The 15564-nt window shown below is 38.1% G+C and overlaps 1 protein-coding gene across 3 annotated transcripts in view; it reads right to left on the bottom strand.

Annotated features, from left to right (window-relative positions):
* LOC122642412 (1,4-alpha-glucan-branching enzyme 2-2, chloroplastic/amyloplastic-like) overlaps positions 1-9333 on the bottom strand; it is a 71500-nt gene extending 62167 nt beyond the window's left edge. The window contains exons 1-5 of one of the 3 annotated variants that reach the window (XM_043835889.1): positions 8987-9331; positions 7954-8108; positions 6789-6854; positions 6559-6755; positions 136-234 (exon numbers count right to left, since the gene is read on the bottom strand). In XM_043835889.1, the coding sequence (XP_043691824.1) occupies positions 136-234; positions 6559-6755; positions 6789-6854; positions 7954-8108; positions 8987-9116 (647 nt within the window). In that variant the 5' untranslated portion in view covers positions 9117-9331. Of the gene's footprint in view, positions 1-135; positions 235-6558; positions 6855-7953; positions 8109-8986 lie in introns of all 3 variants that reach the window. The other 2 variants (XM_043835880.1, XM_043835871.1) reach the window with 2 other exon arrangements.
* Positions 9334-15564: the final 6231 nt, after the last annotated feature.

Consider the following 15564-nt stretch of genomic DNA (forward strand, 5'->3'; position numbering starts at 1 on the left):
AAAATATGTTAAAAAGATTCTTCTATGTATAGAGAAAAACAATTAAAAAATAAGAATTATATTATCTGTAGGAATCAACCCAAGGGGAATAAATGCCCAGCCATTTCACTGGGTGGGAAGGAGGAAAAGTAATACCTTCGATGGAATCCAAACTTTTCATACCCACGAGAAAATGCTTCCAATCCACCTTCATTCTTGTCGATCAACTCACGCATTTTCTTGTAATGCCCATAGCTGCAAGAAAATAGTACCTTGAAGTTAAAGATATTGCCTGCCCCGCAGAAAGCAGCAAAGCCATAAAAAAGACAATAAAAGAGTAAATATCTAGCAACGTCAAATCAATAAAAGATTTTTCAGTAACCTGCGAGAGAAACGTGGAAACATGATCATGGTTCAAAGTATTGGTCCGTATCTTATCGTATCAGTATTAGTCGGTACCGATACGATAATACCGATACGTATCTTTTTGCTTAGGCTTCAACTAGTGGTCCGGTCCTTAGTTAGCCCTAACCAATCGACCTTCATTTCCGGCAGAAGCATAGCTGATAATATCCTCCTTTGTTCAGAAATTGTCAGGGGCTTTGATCGTAAATCTCACTCCCCCGCTGCCCTCATGAAAATCGACATCCACAAAGCATTCGACTCCCTGCGATGGGACTTCCATTTGTGATGTCATGATTCAAATGTCCCCCCCCCGGTCTTTGTTCGTTGGATCCACTCTTGCATCTCCTCCCCTTTCTTTTCGGTCATCATTACTGGCTCCCCTACTAGGTTTTTCCCTTCCAAAATTGGAATCCGCCAAGGATGCCCTCTATCCCCTTTCCTCTTCCCTCTTGCCCTTGAGGTCCTCTCTAGGAGTATACAGTCAAAAACTGATCAACTCCTCATCTCCCCCATTCCTAAGTGTAAGGCCCTTAAGCCTACCCATCTTGCCTTTGTTGATGATCTCATGATCTTTTTCAAGGCCTCCCCTTCTTCTATTTCCTCCATTATGTCCTCCTTATAGCTTTTTAAAAGACTCTCGGGTCTTCATATCAACTTTTTGAAATCCCATATCTTCCTCTCGGGCGTCTCTGAAGCTGATAAGGACACTCTCCTTCGCCTGACGAGATTCTCCCTGGGTTCCCTTCCTGTCAAATACCTTGGTCTTCCTCTTATTCCTGCCAGGCTGACTAATCATCATTGCGCCCCTATGTTGGACCTTATCCGTAAAAGGCTTCAGCTCTGAAAAGGCAAACTCTTTTGCCATGCTGGCAGGATTGAGTTGTTTAGATCTGTTCTTCAATCCCCATACATCTACTGGTATGGCATCTATGGGCTCCCTAAACCCAGCACTAAATCCATGTAATCTCTTTTTTGCGCCTTTCTCTAGAAAGGAAGAGAATCTTCCAAATTCCTCCACCCGATCCGTTGGGCAACCATCAATCTACCCAAATCTGAAGGAAGTCTTGGTCTTTGTAGGATCCAAGATTATAACATTGTGGGAATCCTCAAGTTAATTTGGAAAATCTTTACTAAAGCATGACTCCATCTGGGTTAATTACGTCTACTCCTACCCTCTCAAAAAAGACTCCATTCGAACAGCTCCTCCTCCTGCTGACCCATCTTGAGTCCGGTGCAAAACCCTCCTTCTCCGCCCTTAGCCCTCAAAGCTACCTCCTCTGTGATCGCTGATGGGACCTCCACCTCCCTCTGGCTCAATCCCACCCCTTAGGAGTCCTATACACAGCATTATGTGCCCGCTCGGTCTACTCTATTGGCATTCTTAAACTTGCCTTGCTCTCCACCATCATATCCCACGGCTCTTGGTTCCCCCCCCCCTCCCCTTCCCACCTTGACACCCAGGTCTGGGCCTCGCTCCCCCCCATCACTCCCACTCGGACAAGGTCATTTGGATCCCCTCCCCTAATTGATGCAGGTGCACTGCCTTGGACCGACCCAAACCCATTTGGGTATCCATGTAAAGATGAACCAGGCCCAATTGGGTTTTTTAGGTTTAATAGGATATTTAATTATTTATTTATTTTAGATTTATTCATTGGGTTTATCTTGTAATTTTAGTTTTACTTTTAGTGTTAGTCGGCTAAGCATTAAAAGAGTTTGAGTCCAAGTTCAATTCAGTTTAGAGTCCAAGTTAGAGTCCCGTTTGAGTTTTAATTAAGGATTAGGATTATTTGGATTAGGAGTTTCTCAATTTATTTTTTCAGATTTGAATGAATGAAAAGTTTGGGTTTTGTTACCAGATTGGTGCAAATCAGGTTGTGCGACCTCTTTTCCCTATTTCTCTCTCCCATCCCTGATATTTCCTTCTTCCTTCTTATTTCTTTTCTTTTCGAGTTACTTTTCTGCCCTAATGATACCAGTAGCACTCTTTGCAGGACATCGATCTTTATTCCCTCTCTCTTTTCCTCTCATATTTCAATTGAATGCAGCAACCCTAAGGCAACCCAAATCCTAGTTTCTTTACTCCCGACAAGTCCTTCTACTGTAAGGACTGTATCTGTAACCAAGGCTGAAACGGCTTTCACTGCCTGGCTCAGTTTCAAAGATTTTCTATTAATATTGAGATTAATTATTTGATCTAATATTGGTTCCCTTCAAGAGATTCAGGTGTTGGGGTTCTAATCCTAAATCCTTACATGAATTGGAGTCCTTGGTGAGAGATTGGATCAGTCGCAAGAGATCCTTCCCTATCGCTGGTTCTGTTTTAGTCAAAGGTTGAATAGAACCTTCGTTCGTTTTGCTTTAAAGTCTTAATCCTCTAATTTCCAAAATTGCCTCTTCATTCTTTATTATCTCATCCTTTTATTTTGTTTTGTTCCAAGTTTACCCTTTTTGAGAAACCCCCTTAAGTACGATACTGCCATTAAATTACACTCTTCTGTTTATTTTACAATTCTGCTATTGGAAATATAAACTTCCACATATTTACAGAATTGCCATAATTCCTTACTATTTGGCTATTGCATGTTTTAGTGGGCTCACAAGCAATACGATTTGGGTCTTTTGAACCCTGGATCTGCATTACTAATGGTCTCTTCAGTTTCAGCTCTGCTTGGGACTTTGTCAAGCACCATGGCCCTATTATCCCCTGGCATAAACTCGTTTGGTTCAAATGCCACATTCCCCGCCATAGCTTCAACCTTTCCTCCCCACCCAATCATTTCTCCTTCACCGCCACATCCAAGTCTCCACTTCCTGTATCCTTTGTTGGAATGGCATAGAGGACGTCAATCACCTCTTCTTCACTTGCCCCTTTACCTCCACTATTTGGAAGAAAGCCTTACTCTCCATCAGGCAATTCTATCTGTGACAATGCTGACAAGTTGGTGTTTGGGGCCGCTATTTCGCACATTTGGATGGAGCGAAATCTTCGAAGATGGACATCCAATTCCCGTTCTATTGACAAGATTTGGAAAGCCATTTTCTTCGACGTCAGGTCCAGACTTCATATGCTCCCTCACGGTTCTATTATTGACTCCCCAAGGAACAAGCATATTGTTGTTTCTTGGGGTCTAGTTGTTTCCTTTTTGCAGTCTTCTGGCCCCTCCTGGGGCTTGAGACTTTGTATAGTTCCCCCTTCCCCCCCCCCCCCCCACTTTTCTTTTCCCCTTTGGGGTTTTGGTAATGAATTTTTTTATTCACCAAAAAAAAAGGACTAACTGCATCACCTGGATTACCAAGGGAGTTTAATTTACTTTTAATATACAGACCACCGTCAATCATAGTTTGTTATTATGCTTTGACTAGACCACTTGTTGAATAACAATATTGCTACCATTCAAAACCAGCAAGTGTAGAGCTTCCCTTTCTCCCTTTGATAAAGGTTTTAAATTTTGAATTTCATTGGGATTTCGACCCCTACCGAAACCGAAATGTTTCAGGAAAATGGTCAAAATCCCACAAAAATTTGGTCCATTTCGGGGGCCAAAACCTGGAATTTTGCCCTCAAACTTCACGGATTACCTACTTAATGATGTTTGAATCATCAAATTTGAAGGAGAAAAAAAAAAGTGGTAGTTTGGATTCAGAGTCTATGACATATGACAACCATGTCATTCTCTACCTGAGGAATCCCTCAAAGTCCATCACAGCATCCTTATAAGTGAAATTTTTTATTTGGGAAAATTTGGCCAAATGATGCTTTACATCCACCCAAATGTTGAAGTGGATGCTCCATAGTTGTCCACCAAGCACATATTCAGCAAAAAAGTAAAAAATTTTGCCAAAAATTTGAGGTTTTCTAGTAGTTCTAGAGCTCTCAGGCAAAAAGAGGTGAGCTCGAAATTTCACCAAAATGAGTCAAAATTTCATTGAATTAAACTTTCCTATGTTTCGCATAGGATTCCATTTCGCTTCATGTCAAAACCATGCTATATCACAGAAATTTCGACATTGGTCCATGTCTTTGACGACGAAACCCTTAACCTATTTGATATTATCAGGCCAGTTTCAAGTCCTTCCATGCAAGAAACCATTGTGAATAACATTCAAGGTTCTTAAACTCGGGTTTCGACCAGGTTTCAACTGGCCAGAAACCGAGATATAGTCAAAACCTGTGATTTTTTCCCAGCCAACTCGAGTTGGTGGTTTCGAGGCCCAGAAGTGCTTTTTTTATCTGATTCTTAGTTTACAGCCTATTTTTTACATTCTAAACACAATGCATGAACTATTTTCACCAAAAAAAACATTCAAAATGGTACTTGTGGTTTTTGACCCAAGATTGATAGTGTATATTGTTCTTGGACATTGGCTGAAAACCAGGACAGACACTTATTTATGCCAAATATCACTTGTAAAACCATTTACTTAAGATATTATTTATAAATAAGCAAATACCCCCTATCTGAATCCAATAAAAATAGTTCAAAAATCAAATTCTAAAAGGATAAAAAGTCAACCCCCCAGTTCAAGAACAAAAACTGGATTTTCGGCGGTCAGTGCAATTTTCAACTTTCTAATGCTAGGGTTTTTCTCAAATCTAAAAATTGCATATGGTAAATGATGTAGAACAAGTCCACATGTACCCGCAAGAACAAGCTCCAAAACCAGCCCAGCAAGGTTGTGGGATTCGACTATTATGAGAGGCAGCGTGGTCAGATGATGTGGCAAGTTTTTGTTGGTTCGATGGAGCATCACCTAAGGCAGCCCCAGCCCAGAAAGAAGCATGAAGAACAAGACAAAACAGACTTCCCCAAAAAAAAAAAAAAAGTTACTATTCACATGAACAATACCCGAGTTACTGTTCATGTAAATAGTTATTTGGGTGCTGATATGGACTGCTGGTGTGAAGATTATGTGTTGGATGCTGGTGGAATATTCTATTAGAAACTGCTATTAATTTGGTTTTTAGCAGTGTTTTACCATATTAAAATTTATGAAATTTTTAGTTTTAAGAAAAACCCCAGCATTAGAAAGATGAAAATTTCACCTCCCGCCGAAAATCCAGTCTTTGTTCTTGAACTAGGGGGTTGACTTTTTATCCTTTTGGAATTTGATTTTTTTCAACTATTTTTACTGGATTCAAATAGGGGGTATTTGCTTATTTATGAATAATATCTTAAGTAAATGAAATAACAAATATAAAAACAGGCATAAATAAGTGCCTGTCCTGGTTTCCAGCCAGGTTTCCTCAAGTTTCAATGGGGATAAGTGACAGTTATATCAGTATTCAGGTCGAAACTACCGAAATATGGTTGAAATTTGGTCGAAACTGGTCGAGTTGGGTCGAAACATGGAACTTTTTAAAGTCGATGACCATCTCATCTATCTCAGTCGAAACTGCCATTTTCAACCAAGATTTAGTTCCATGATAACATTAGGGTTTTATGCTCTAGCCAGAAAGAGAATACTTACATAATCGTACTCTTAGAAGTGTAAAGACTCCAAATAAACTCAAGACGGCATTTTCAGTTTCTTTCTTCAACATAATTCCTGTTATTCCAATGCCAAAAAAAAATTTAAATGTTTCAATTAATCCCTCATTGGGTTTTAGCCTTTTAGGTGGTGCTAGCAAGGGCTGGAATGGGAGATGAGTGAGTTTGCTGGAAACAGGAGTATATGTTTCCCTTCCCCCCCCCCCCGCCCCCTTTTCTTTTGAGGGAGAAAACATAAGGGTTCCCTTTCCTGCCCTTGTTATCTTTCTTAGCTGAGTTTTTTTCCAACTTGATCTATACATCTCTTAACAGACAAATGCTGTTGCTCCCCCCCCCCCCCTCCCCAAAAAAAAAGTAAGATTTGACCAATAACATGCAAATTCAGATCACAAAATTAAAACAAATTGTACAAAAGTTTCACCAGGGAAAAAAAAAAAAGAAAACAATGAACAACATTAGTCAGGGATGGGACTTCATCCAAGCAAACACATTTAAGGAATAAACCAATGTGGTTAATTATTAGTTATTTCAACGTTTGTTATCATTTCAGTAACTCATGCATTTCTTAACTTTTTGGGTGCAGGAGCATCTTTATGTAGTGTCAATAATTAACTCAGCCATTTCATTCTTTCAATAAAAGCACTGAAAAACCAGAAGGGAAGCCCGAGAGAGAATAACTCACCGATAATCAAGATGATTTCTGTGACCTTCCAACATTGGATCTATTTTATATATTCTTTGCCCAGTGCCAGGAGGAGGAATAGATCTTAGTTTGGGCTCAGACTTTCCATCACTTTCCTGGAATTCTAAAGGAGCACCCTCAACCTTATTGTTGTTGTCCATAACTCGTACAGGAACCACATGTTGTTCATCATCAACCTTACTACCACGACTGACAAGTTCTGAAGAAACATTATACTGTTCACTATGAATCCTACTATCTTCTTCCATGGGTGTACCAGCTACTTCTTGGCATACCTACAACAAGGATGATAAAAACATATGAATGCGATGAAAACAGTATGAAAATATTTTGTTCACTCTTCTTATTCATAATCTAATTCACAAGGAAACACAATTTCTTTCCACCTGAAGCTCAATAACTATTAATAAGACAAAAACTCAATGGCATTCTCCACTTTTTCTTCTATATTTTTTTTTCAAATGTCATCCCCCTCCCCCACTAAGCTTCAATGTTTTACAGAAACGGATAAAAGTAGCTTTTTAAGAAATTAGAGACCGCAAAATCAAATAGAATAATATAAGTGAACAATGGTAGCAAGTTCAAGCACCAATAAATACATATCAGCAATATATAATTGACCCTATTATTGATTAAAATGCCAATAAACCATAAAATATGACACTAAAGCACAGTAGAAAAAAATTATCAACTTGCATCTGATCAAATAAAGGCATAAGAATTCAAAAAAAAAAAAAAAAAGATTGCATTAGATTCGAGATTCCATTCAGAAGTAGATCTGATTTACTGGTTTAGATCAAACTGAAACAAGGGCCCTGTCCTTCAAGTAGCAAAGAGGAGGCAACAAAAAATGGTCAAAACCCAAAATTTTTTTTTTTTTTTTTTTTTTTTTTGGGGCAGGGCGATATGTGACCAATTAGAATTCAAAGAAGGGAACAAGAACAAATGAATCCATCTCACATGTGAAACACAAACCTACAGGAGTTCCAATGAAGTAGACGCTACAAAATGGGCTCAAATTTCATGTTCAACCCACATGATCATTTTGTGACTAGATGAACACACCAATTTTTAGATGAAAAACCATGCTAGGAAGCTGGTCTAATTTTTTGTTCCTTCAAGCCCTTCGTCATCGATCCTAATTCTCAGAAATCCCCAAATCTTAAAGTCTTGGCCATAAATCTTTCCAAGTATGATACCAGTCATTTTCAAACAGAATTCCAAAGACTGACAGGACTTTCATAAAAGATGTTAAAGAAAAACCACTCACACTATCGGCCTATTCTGTAGTTGAAACTGCAATAAAGTATTAAACAACAAGCACCAGGGAAAAAGAAAATAAATTACAGCAATCAGTATGATTCATCTATAAACCTGGGAATCTTCTGGAACAGCCTCAGGAGCTTCCACCGAATCCGTAGAGGATGATGAGAGTTCAGCCTTGCCTCCAGGGATGAGGATTTTCTCAGTAGCAGTAGCCATTGAAGAAGAATCAGAATCATGAGAAGACTTTCCAGCAAAAATCTTCCCTACAAAGGCAATTCCAGTAAGCTTAATTGAAAAAATAGCATAATTACAAAATAAAAACAGCAGTCTATGCACACAAATAAAGTTTGGGTGGCCTATACGCCAACTTTTTTTTTAGTTCATGTTATACAATTGGATACCTTCAATCAAAAAGAAACTGCTATGACAAATTATTTCCACACCCTTTCTATGCCCCCATATCCCTTATTTTATGATGCACTGGGGGGGGGAGGGAAGGAAGAACAAATTAATCTCGATCTGATGGAGGGATCTAAATTCAGTTCCAAGGACTAAAATCAAACCTCATTTTCTCTTCCAAACAATGCTTTCTGACTACCACATACATGATCTGGGCCCTTTCCACACACACACACACCCGCCACCACCAATAAAATTCGTATCAGAATAGAAATCAGAAACCACAGCTCAGACATGGGAAAAGATAGTTTCAAACGACCAAGCAAAAACTTCAGATTACGATGAAACAGTTAATTACACATCCAACTCAATGAAACAAGAACAAAAAGGGGGGGGAAATGAAACAATTACTAAGGTCCCATTGGTCAGAATTTATCAATATAAATTGTGTAAATCAATGACAGTTAAAGCTTAATTTCCGTATACTAGAATGCTGTTCAGTTAATTGAACAATTATTAATACTACTTATTACAAAACTTTCTATTTTGTATTTGCTCTAATTTTACAACAAATCACTTCACTTCACTTCACTTCACATCTAACCAAACGAGGAGAGAGGGAGGGAGGCAGGGAAAGAAATCCCACACTTTATTTCTGATTAAACAGAAAGAGAAAAACATACAGCCAACAAAAAAAAACAAGAAACAGATAAAACACATAGAGATACAAGATAGAACTCACAAGGAAAGGAATCTTTCCTCACGAAGAGAGATAAGTTCACACTCTTTCGTTCGCCATGGTTGCTCGATCGATTCGAACTACAAGCTGTAGGGACAGTAGGAAGACGGATTCCTGAGAGACTGTAAACCATGTCTAGGGTTTGGAGAGAGCGAGAAGGGTTAATGGCTCAGATGCCAAGCAAGAAGACAGAGACGGAAAACTGATCTTATGAGCCTAATACGAGTGTTAGAGTGGGAAGTTTGTCTGTTGCTTGTACTGCTGCTGGAGCGGCCTACGTGTGCAGCGCTGAGTTGCATGGTTTATAAACTTCCTGGTAGTGAAACTGTGAACGGGACCCATCAAATGGCAGAAAGCTCCATTTTTTCGCAGCTCTTCCTTCTTGATCGGCTTTTCATCCGCAACTACCGTTAAGCAGTTTAAGTACCACCACGTGTTCGCGAGAGTTCAGAAACGATTGGCTGGGGTCAACGTTATTGGGAGAACCTTTCAGTGCTCTTCCCAGTTTACCCTTCACTTTCACGTCAATATCGAAATTGTGCTTAAACAAGCGTAGCCGTTGCGGTGATAAAGTTGCAGTAGCGTGAGGGGAAAACTTTTTTGGTAAAAGTGTGGGAAACAAATTGAGTTCGGTTCCTCTACATGCCTATAGGCAACCACCTTTCATATTTTTTTCATTTATAAGGAAATGAGGGTATTTATAAAAATAAAATAAATATGTGACTGGCTCAGAGATATATCTTCACCTGTCTACACATACATGCAGATAATTCATTCTCAAAAAATTTTTGCTACAACGTAGACACCTGAACGTGGAATAATTTCCTTCCCTATTGGTTTCATAAATACTTCTCTCTCTCTCTCTCTCTCTATTGGGAGGGGAATCATTTTTGGGTGGTGCTGTACGAAAGATGTTATATACCAAAAATCAAATGTCGAGAAATATTTATGAAGAATTTCTGGATTGATTCGATCGACAAATCAAAAGTATATCAACACAACTTACAAGAGTTGTAACTTTTGATTCGGGTGAAATTATGAGAGTTATAATACGTTTTCGAAAACGTCAACCAATACTCTATATATAGGTTGTCCGATAAATTTATTCATTGAACACACATTTGGGGGTCAAATTCACATGTTCAAAGGTATACCGGACCTCTAAAGTGTTTTGCACGAATTAGGAATTTTAATTTTCTATTTTATTTTTCTTAGCAGCTACAGTTTTTCGGATAAACGGTTGTAATATGACATTTAAAGCACAAACATCAAGTGTTCAATCCCTGGGGAAATACAATGTGATTCCCCGAAACATTGTTGTTATCCTCAAAAGATCAAGCTTTTGGGGTAAGCAATACTATCGCAGGTGGTAGATATGTCTTCGATGAGCCTATGTGATAAATAAACCCTCTATTCATTTCATTTATTAAGTTTTAACACAATACAAAAATATGCGACAAATGAACCCAATGACACGCATCACAAGAGAATATCAAATTTTACATGGAGGGAGGTTGGTGCTTGAATCAGATCATAATCTCATCAAGCAGCGGGAATATGATGAACATCAAATTTAACATTATTTTTCCTTGCAAAAACAAAAGAGTATTGGGGAATGCCACCCCTGTGTCTATAACTGCCATGCCACGCATCATGAGAGAACATCAAATTTTAGCTGGAGGGAGATAAGTGCTCAAATTAGACTATAATCTCAAGCAGTGGAATAAGATGAACATCAAATTTAACATTATTTTTCTTTGAAAAAAACAAAGGGGATTTGAGTGTAGAACAGAGTTTGATTAATAAATGGTATGAAACAGTTAAAATAATCATGCATAGATCCTACGGTTTTTATCTTTGAGTAGCCCATGCTTTGCATCAGTTTCGCATCTTTTTCCATATAAAAAATCCATAGAACTAGGTTAATATAGCATTATATAGTCTGAAAACATGTTTAAGAATTTAATAGTTCGATCCGAAGAAAAGATGCTTTCTATTTCTTTTCCCTTTCATTTCTTTTATACAATATTCTAAAGAGAGTTTGACAAGAAAGAAACAAAAATAAATTTTTTTTTTGACACAAGAAACAAAAATAATATATATGATAAGTTATCATACGATACATACACTTTGAAATTAGACCCTTGGCCCATCTACTGACATTAAAAATTTTAAATGGCCACTAGAAGCATCAACATAATAGACTAATAATTGACAACAGTACAAGAACAGTTTACTCCCATTTAGTTTTCAATTTGGTCGAATAGGTTTCTCCCTTAGTCAGAATATTTTATATTACAATTATTGTTAATAATTGTTTAAAAAATTAGGGGGAGAATTTCCCACGCTGCCAATGTGGAGAAGAATTTGTACACCACAGTAATGTTCTTGAGAAAAATATTGTTACTGTCGAGATCCTCCTATGATTTAGTTCGAACCTGTGCACAAGAAAACCAGAAGACAAAACAGGTGAGTGGCCCGGAACTAACTCCGGGGAGGGGGAGACTCTTTGATGCCTAAATCAATTCTACCAAAGCTCAAAGATGAATCTAATAGACCAATAGAATGAGAGTTGAATTACTCGATGTTGAGTGAGTTTTTCTTATTTATATAACGTCCCTGGAAATGTCCTCTGGATCATGTATTCCTTAAAGTAGGCGAGAGATCTAAACGAGAATGGTTAATAGAATTTGTCAATGGTTGAGCCAGTGTTGTTAGCGATTATCCCTTTTGCAAGCCATGTGTAAAGTTCCTCGTACATAGTTTCAACGTGAAGCGCTTAAGGTTGGAGGTTCAACCTAGGCTACTGGTTTGGGAAAATTATCCTCTCCAATTCCTTGAAGTGTGACAGTGCTAGGTGGAGATGTCAACATCTAGTTATTGTTGCATCCAATGAACCATATCAATGAGATCAGACCATTGGATGCGGTAGCTGTCAGATGTCAACATCTCCACCTAGCCCTACCGCACTGTCACACTTTAGGAATTGAAGAAGATAATAATTCGCTGATTTGGATCTCATAGGTCATGCTCGATTATGTTCATCACACGTGTAGCTTGATTATTGGAAGTCAGATCCTCCCACACTCCCAGCGTGAGTAAGCCTCACCCTAAGAATATATATATATATATACCATTTTGCAGCTACTCATGAATGCTTGATGTGTCCTATCCACATTCACGTCTCTACCGTACAATTATTTAATTATATCTTTTTTTAATTATTTAATTCTTATCGGTACATGAAGTTATGCAAAAACGATCTACAAATAGAGACAAATGATTTACAAATTTGCTTTAGAAGGCAAGGGCTAAGACAACGCTGCGAGCTACACATCATCTATATATGGTTTTGTGGGTCGTTGGGTTGATTATGAAATTGCGTAACAATGGGCCCCATCTCATGTGGGTCCAGTATACTCTGAAAGTGAGACGATTCCACATGATTGTGTGGAGCCAAAGCGTAACCTGACAAAAGCTTCGGGTTATACTATACTATGTGGACCCGGATCTTCGTGGCTGTGGCTGTTGCTGGTGGTTGCATGTTGTTCCCCTTATCTTTCAGGAAGCAGACAGCTGGAGATGAATCTACATCCTCTACTTCCATTACTTGTAATTTCATCATACTTCCAAGCCCTATGAGAGTGCCAACTGCCTAACTCATATCCAATGGTTGACATCAGTCAAATTCAATTTTTTTTGAATTTCACCCATATCATGATTGAATCACCTTAAACCCCCACTCAAACCGGATCATCCTTACTCAAACCGAACACAACCCAACCTACCCTTAAACCAAACTAGGGTCTAAACAATTCAAACAAAAATCTCCAAATAGATTTGGCTCGTTCTTCTCTTCCTCTTCCCAAAAACGCAGAGTGGAGAAGAAGCCCATAACCACATAAGCTTTCAGGAAAAGACTAATGGAGGTTCTAAACTAAAGCTTTTCGGATTTGCAGAGAAGCAGACGGTGTAGAGGAGAAGATTCAACTAAATTATGGAGAGAGAAAGGCGATTCAATTGGGATTTCACCACAGAAGCTTGTAGGAATAGTATGAGATATTGATGGAGAGAAGAGACTGGATTAAGAGCAAAAAAAAGGAGAAATCCAATTTCCTTTCCTCTTTGCATTTTCCTACTCCTGTGTAAGGTTCTCTTTTGGACTTTGAAATTCAGAAGTGAAGAACTTTGATGGACTGCGGGGTTGAAAGATGTCACTAGTTAAACAGAGAAAATGTTGTAAAACAGAGAATCCATTAACAAGTTCTACTTTTTTTTCTTTCTTTCTTTTTATCTCTTCTCCAGTTACAACTTCTGAATACTTCTCTGCTTTCACTGCTCATGTCATTGGAGGGTCATATGATGAATAAATGTCTGGATCTCTCTATGGAGCTGAGTTGGTCCCCAGTCCTTACTCTTTATAACATGATGTGACCTCAACAATGGTGATTATTCGACTTTTCTGGGGCCAAAACCTAAAGTATATTAGGGTGGAGCAACAAGTCAAGAAAGTATTTCATCGTTCTAATCAGATTTCCAGAGATTCATAGCCTCTATACACTGTAGCCTGGATTTTTTATTATTACAAAAGAATTAAATTTGATCAAATTGCAAATAGTTCAGCATCTATTCACTTCCGGTATCCTGACCCTGTGAAATAAAATAAAATATAAAAAAAAGAGAAGAACGAAATGATGCAACTCGTTTTAGGGCTTTTCAATCGAAATGAAATGGGGATTTTTGAATAGGAGATGAGTTTAGTATGATAGCATTTTTGGGAAGAAGAAGAGAAGAATGATGGATGCTGACAGATGGTGAGGCAATTTAGAGTTTTAGGGCAATTCAGAGTTTTAGGTCGTCCAGTTCCTTCCGCCCCACTTCCCTCTCACGGTCTCGGCGATTTCAACTCGTTTTAGGGCTTCTCTTGCTCTGCTCTGCGTTTTTGGGAAGAAGAAGAGAAAAACGAAGGAGATATTTGGGGATTTTTGTTTGAAACGATCCAAACCCTAATGCTTGGTTTAAGGGTGGGTTGGGTTCGGTTTGAGGGAGGCCCTTTGAACCGGTTTGAGTGGGGGTTTAAGATGGTTCAATCATGACATGGGTGAAATTCAAAAAATTTGAATTTGATTGATGTCAACCGTTGGTTACAAGTCAGTCCAGATGGCGCTCTCATAGGGCCTGGAAGTAGGATGGAAGTACAAGTGATGGAAGTAGAGGATGTGAATCCGGGGATTGATTGCCTTTTTTTTTTTAAACAAAATAAAATAAAATTTTAACAAATAAGGTGAAAATTTTCCATCAGCATACCTGAAGAGAAACCCTACCACTGTGATCCTACATACAAATTTTCGACCTATTTTTCCCCTGTAGTCTCATCCTTAGTTAGTAAAGTCGCGATCATACGCGATATAGCTCTCCATTTTTAAACGTATAATACTCCGTCCCTTATTTTTCCGTATTTTTATAAAAAGCGTTTTTAAGCAAGCACGTATTATACTCAATAATACACGTATTATCGTTTTTTATAAAAAAATTATCCAAAGATTAGAATTTAGGGAAACGATTTCACTTTCCCTTTCGTCCCTTTCGATTTGCGTTGAACATCCAACGTAGCGAGCAAAAGTAGCGCCTCCATCTCCAATCATCTCGCCATCTCCGTTCAACAAAGCGGCACTTAAGTCTTGTACTCTCCTCTTGTTTCTCTGTCTTTCAACTTGCTCATGTCATTTTCGACAATCTACATTCATTTCTTGTAGATTATTGATATTTTGTATGTTAAATGATAATCTTAGAGATGTTATATAGCATATTATATTATTGTGTTTATTTTAGTTAATAAAATCATGATATTATTTTGTTTATTAGGTGGTGAATGCATGTTATATAATGAATATATGTCCGTTTTTTAAAGTATTATTGCCGCTATGCGTATTATATCCGTATTAAACGCTTCATTATTCCGTATGCATTTTATGAAGCGGTTTTTGAAAAGTATTATTACCGCCTAATCCGCTTAACGCCGACGTATCCGTCCGTCAATTGCCGTCCGAACTTACTAACTAAGGTCTCATCCGAATATTAAACCCATGAGTGAAGAGATTCTTTCTTATCCTAGGTGACAACAGACTTAGTCCGACAAATTACTACCATGTTGTTGGAAGTGAATCTATCAAACCCAATTATTAAAATTTAAATTTTGAATTAAATTAAATAATAAACATGATTTAATTATGAGATTTGGTAGTTCTTAGGTTTTAACCTAAAACTGTTCATGATTTAGGAATGAGACTGGACACCCCCATTCATATATATGGTCGTTGCTCTATGTGTACTTAGAAATGAAGATTCCTTGGCATGAGTGTGAGTGTACATACCATGTGTACGTTGAATTGGATAATACAAAAATTTCGCATGGTGCATTTTGTTAGTTTCTTTGGAATGAAATTCTCGTTAGTAGTTTACGACCAGTCCCTTGATCTAAGGGGTCCTTATTGATGCGTGCTTAGGTATTGTGAATTTTAGCACATTAACGATTGATGTTTCATTGACTATATATCAATGTACTGGATTCACATTTTTTG

This window comes from Telopea speciosissima, chromosome 1 (genome assembly GCF_018873765.1).
Source record: "Telopea speciosissima isolate NSW1024214 ecotype Mountain lineage chromosome 1, Tspe_v1, whole genome shotgun sequence".
Taxonomy (NCBI): domain Eukaryota; kingdom Viridiplantae; phylum Streptophyta; class Magnoliopsida; order Proteales; family Proteaceae; genus Telopea; species Telopea speciosissima.